General features: G+C 38.2%; 1 protein-coding gene across 1 annotated transcript in view; it reads right to left on the reverse strand.

The window, feature by feature from the left end:
- Positions 1-1085: 1085 nt before the first annotated feature.
- LOC101850329 (neuropeptide SIFamide receptor) overlaps positions 1086-5970 on the reverse strand; it is a gene marked incomplete at its 5' end in the record, with an annotated part of 78310 nt that continues 73425 nt past the window's right edge. The window contains 2 exon segments of the mRNA XM_005097195.3: positions 1086-1751; positions 2612-2754. Of these exon segments, the coding sequence (XP_005097252.1) occupies positions 1555-1751; positions 2612-2754 (340 nt within the window). The 3' untranslated portion in view covers positions 1086-1554.

Genomic DNA, 5970 nt, shown 5'->3' on the forward strand with positions numbered 1-5970 from the left:
TGTTTATGTAACAACACGCCAGGACTGTACAATGAAGTAACGACAATGAACATGGAGTAACGAGATAAACACGAGATCATCGAATTGACTTTACAACAGAGACCTCTATCAGACGCAAAAACCACAGGCGTCTGTAGAGAAGTAGCTCGACTCCCAAGTAGAGGAAGTTATCATAGAGTAAACCCCTCTATCTGCTATGATGTGGCATCCCATTTAGCCAGTGCTGTGCATTTCTTGGCCCTGACGAGCAAGATTACAACATCACACCTCTTAGCAGATCTAAAACATGTCCATGGCTGCGTAAAATGCTTACTGTTATGATTCCTATAACATGGTCAACGAAGAATTGTCTCATCTTTGTACCCGCTGGACAAGTAATATAATCTATTATTCAAAGTTAAATTTGTATTATAGGTCCGTGAAACTCAAAATGTATCGTTCTCCCTAATGGAATAAGCTCAGATCTAGTCGTCGTTAATACATTCCACATCGCGGTTAATCACGGTGTTTTAGCATCTCTTCGATATTGTTTTGAAAAGAGAAACGTTTAACAATTAGAGAAAAAATACATTGGCTTTCTGATAGGAAATTCCTTGATGCCAACAACAGGAAGAGTGTGCATTCATTACGAATTGATCGACTGTCACTGAAACAATAATAGCAACATAATTAAACATTAAAACGTATACCACAAAAGAATTCTTTTAAGCCACTGCTGAGGCCCAAGCAATAACATATACATATTTTTAACATGCAATGGGTAAGTGTATTATCACTTTGATTAACGTATAAACCCTATCACGTTAATTCAGAGGAGGAACAAAACCGAAACCGATGCCCGTAGGGCCAAGAAGTGTACCATGTGAAAAGCTACGTATGCTTCCCAAATAATTCTGTTTGAAAAAGGCATTCTTGGGGATTCATACCGGGGTCATAGGCATCAAAGTCCATCATGAAACCATTTGGATTATCATTTTGCCATCAAAGGAGTGCCATGCCATAATATGTATGAACCTTTCGTCATTCACATTGGAAACACGACTTGTGATACAGACGTTGGTTCCACTTGTAAGTTTTCAAATTTCTTTTTTCGGATAACCGTTTCTGCTTAAAATTAAAAGTAATATGAACCGCTCTACTGCCAGAGCGTAGTGTATCTTGACAGCGGACTCGTGGTCTATAGTCAGTAGTACAGAGTGATGAAAGGTCGGATATAACTTTGAAGCTATATATAGCTATAGCTTGTCTTGGATCCAGACTCTCGTGACCAGCCGTGTGCTCACTGAGAAAACAACTGCCCTTTCCTTTCAAAAATGAGCCAACGTTGATTCTATCATAAGTCTGAACGTTGGACGAATCCTTGAGGTCTGTGTTAAAGAAATCATGACGTTTTCACGACGTTTTCCATCTATTTTACAAGAACAGTTTCGACCCGACAGTTGACGAAAGAATGTCGTGCAGAGCTCAGTGCTCAAACTTCGCAATTGGCAGTAAGACAGCTGCTCAGGCATCGCAATTTGCAGTAAGACAGCTGCTGTTGTTTTTGGGCAGTGCTCAAACTTCGCTGTTGGCCGTGAGGCAGCTGCTGTTGTTGCTGTTGAAGCCGGCGCTGGTTGGCCTGTTGTTGTTGCCGTTGCAGCTGCTGCTGAAGGACTTGAGTGAGTGGATGCTGTTGTCTCCCTTAGCGTGGTGGTTCTGGCCACGTTTACCGTACGCACTGTAGATCACATTGGTCCCAGCGGTGCTGGTACCTGCCGATGGAATAACGTGAGATGAGATGAGAGGGGATGAGTTGAGATGAGAAGGGATGAGATGAGGTGAGATGAGATGAGAGCTGAGCTGAGGTGAGATGAGATGAGATGAGGTGAGATGAGATAAGATTTGAAAACATGAACATTATTTATTACTAAAATCAGTGAGATATGATAAGGCAAGACAAAAGACGATGCAAACAGACAAAGGTAAAGGATACTATACGCTTAGACTAACAACAAGTACGGCAACATAAGATACAAGTAAATAATACTAGATTTATCAGGTGAGACTGGGATAGATGCGTCTGAACGAGCCGATGAGATGAGGTGAAATATAATATTAAGAGATGGGATGAGATATAGTGCAACGAAATGAGGTGAGGTATAATTTGATGAAATAAGGATCGATACTACAAGATGGGATTAAATGAATTGAAATCAAATAAAGTCAGAAACACTGAGATATAAATTTGTTAAAAAATCACAGAACAAACACAATTCACGGTATATTTGTAACCCACCTAGACAAATCCATTTTATTCTGTCAAATATATCACTTGTTTTCCACTGGGAGACCATCCACCCCCTCCAAACTCAAGAAATCTGCTCATTTTTTACAATCACTTGCTCAGACACAGACACAAACACAAACACACACACACACACACACACACACACACACATACACACACACATATACATCCACACCACACACACACACACACACACACACACACACACACACATACACATACACCCACATCCCCCCCCCAAACCCCCCCCCCCCCAACAAAAAACAGATGGAAATGCAATCATAAACATAACAATATAGTGATCCGGAGTGAGTAGTGACTAACCATCGTATCTAGTGTCGACAGAGTGAGCGTCACTGTGCATGTAGGTCTGTGACGTACGGTACATACTGCTGCCCGCCGGTCGTCGCTTTTGTCGGCTCCTGCAGCGTACTGCGTCGATGAACCGTCTACGGAAAGTGCTCATGCTGGTGAAGGGAAAGGAAGTAAGTAAGTTTATTCTGTGTTTAAAACCATTAGCCCACATCACATCATATAAAGCCCTCATTTGACAAATTCAGTTTCCGTAATGAATAAGAAGGGACATGAAGGAGTAGATTAAAGATGTTATGTAGATGAGCAGGGAAAAGAAAAGAAATATTAAGTGTATTTAAAAAAAAGACGACATGCAAAAAAGAACAATAAGATAAAATATAATTAAATAGATTGAACAATAATGAATTAGCAACAACAACAACAAAAAAGAACCCCCCCCCCCCAAAAAAAAAAATCCAAAAAATCAAAAACAAACAATAACGAATACTCATGGACATGAATTAATTAGTGAAACTGTAAAAGTGATATTGGTTCATAAAAGAAAAAAGAAACAACTACATAATGTTAAAAGATCTATGAAACTTAGAAAGAATAGACGAACAAACAATAATAGTATAGAAATATATATTAAGGTACGAGGTTATCTGTATTCTTCTGTACGAAGAAGAACTGATTTCTTCTTGATATCACTTGTGTGAGATTATAATACTCCCAGCTTAGAAATAAAATATAAACTGCATTTCACAACATTAAACATAATAATATGTACAACTAATGTAATAATATTATTAAACACACACACACACACACACACACACACACACACACACACACACACACACACACACACACACACACACACACACACACACACACATCATTACATGGGGAGTAAATCGGCAAGTATTTAACGATTTGCACGATTGTTTCCCTTTGAATAAATGAATAGTGGTTATTTATTTTATTATTATTGTTATCTTTTTCAGGAGACTCAAACTTGTTTCGTTAAGTATCAAACTCAGTTTTGTTCCGTTACAGAAAAGTGAAAAGTGGAAAAAGACTGGAACGTTTTTAGTTTTGTTTTAAAGCGAGCGTCATTATTACTTTTTAAAATTACTTTTTAAAATTCCATTTTTAGAATTGAAACAAAATAAAAGAAAAAGAAGTCGTCACTGGTAACTCTCGGACAGTCATTAATGAGATTTCATGTTCAGAGTTATGGAGTAATAGTAATAGTGTCGAGGAGGATTTCGGTAAAAATGTTTCTCTCCACAATTTGCTGTCTTGTATAATTTTAACTTATTCAAAGTAACCGAATTTCGCTATGGCTGTAATTTATAACAATATTGTTGAGGCAGTCAGTCTTCGTACCTGTCAGTTTTTATCTCATGAAATTAACGCACACATACTTATCATTTTGGTAGCTCTGTTTCTTTAAGAACGAACATACTAACTACACAAACTAATTATTATACTAACTAAAATTTTGCGTTGCACTGTCAGCAAAATTTACTTTTTCCAAGGTTCCTGTATTGTTCAAAAGAAAGGATGTGTTTCTTTTTTTTTGGGGGGGGTTAGTTTTTTTGTTTGTTCCCTTTGAGACATTTAAACAAAACGAACGTTCTTTGGCATTCACGAGAAGTTGTGAACAGACAGAACATTAAATAGAAAGAATAAAGCAGGACTTAAGAATATAGTAACGCATTATTGATCTCCTAAATAAGAACATGGGGGAAAAAGGGGAAGGGGAGGGGGGGGGGGGACTACAAGAGCAATATTACCATTATGAAGTAGCCTATATGATCATACTAGGAAATATATCATAGATCCCCGTCTGCTACTTTACCCCAGAGAGGCTAAAATTTAAAAGAAAAAAAAAAACTTCTGGTGTGCTTCGATTTTCCAGTGTGTCTGGCGTTAGCCAAAAAATTCTACCCCCCCCCCCACAACCCCCCAAAAGGGTGTCTAGACAAATGTATATATAAAAATGTATAACCTGTGTATAAATCAAGGGGCTAACACCAAACTTCAATATAGCAAAACAGCAAAACACAAACTCACTAATGAGTTTTGTCAACACGAAAGACGTCGATCGAGGAGAGAAAAGGGAGGTTTTGTTTGTTCGTTTGTTTGCGGGTGGGGGGTTGCTAAGCGTACGTTAATCAGGCAGACTGAAGAAGCAAACACTCTTTGCAAATAAGAAAGCTAAATTATTCTGCCTTGAAATCTCTTCTACACACCAGATTTCTAACAATAAGAAGGAAAGAAGGCGGAGAGAAGCCGTAACTCAATTTGAGACAGTAATTAGGACATCAGCGTCCTAAAATGTTCATTACTGTCATCTTCAGATATGTAGTTGGGAATCTATTTGTTCGCTTACATGCTCTTTGATATGGCTTATTGTTTAGGATTTATGGTTCGTTTCAGGTTTAAATTAAATTTTAAAAAAAATCTGTTCACTTTTTAAAGCATGTTATAGAATAATTATGACAGAATAAGCTTTGCCAATCAACTAACCCTTCTTTAAACACCCAGGTATGTTTCTTTAAAAAATGTAGTTGTTTTTAGGTCCACATCGATACAATTTGTAACATTTAGGACTCAGGCTTCAGATCCTGTCTGTCAGGGTCAACATGGGCTGAGAAGGATACGATATCCCAGCTGAAAGACCGAGACAGTTGTAAATTATACAAGTTTTCTCCTCACTAAGGAATAGAGCTCGAATATCGTGGGTGCGAGATCGAAGCGCCTAACGGCCACACACAAACGCTGGTCTAGTATTTTCCTGTGTATTGATGTATGGAGGGTGACAACGGTATTTCCTGCTTTTTGCCTGTCCCTGTTATACTCCGGTCCGTCTTTTTGTCCTGCTTTGTTTCCTGCTTCGAATGACAGTTGTTTTGTCAACGTGGTTTCTATACTAACAACTTTTTTTCCATATGCGTTTTGCGGAGTTGCTCTTTCTACTTTAGTCTTAACCTTCCAAAAGAAATGCCTAAATACACATACATGTATGCCGTCTTTTCATTAAAGTTATCTTTCGTTCTTTTATTGTTGTATAATAAGTCCATTTCGCTACCGCCTTTCTCTAAACGACAAAATGATTGTCATTGACCTCTTTGTCTCCTCATCCCTCAGTTTACTGAGGAACTTTGTTCACTACATACAGTTTTACATGAAGCAGTTTAGGTGACACACGAAGGGGCAAGTTCGAGAAAAGATGAAGAGAAGCTAACTTATTACGTAACTTAAAACGCTGAGAACAAACACGGGAATAATAATATGGTATTATAGACCAGTTCAAAACGGCGTCTACGATGCAGTTTTTGGGCACACTATTCCGGTTTTTGGGGTGTTTTTTCTGGGGG

The sequence above is a fragment of the Aplysia californica genome, unplaced genomic scaffold (genome assembly GCF_000002075.1).
Source record: "Aplysia californica isolate F4 #8 unplaced genomic scaffold, AplCal3.0 scaffold00148, whole genome shotgun sequence".
In the NCBI taxonomy this organism is placed as follows: Eukaryota; Metazoa; Mollusca; class Gastropoda; order Aplysiida; family Aplysiidae; genus Aplysia; species Aplysia californica.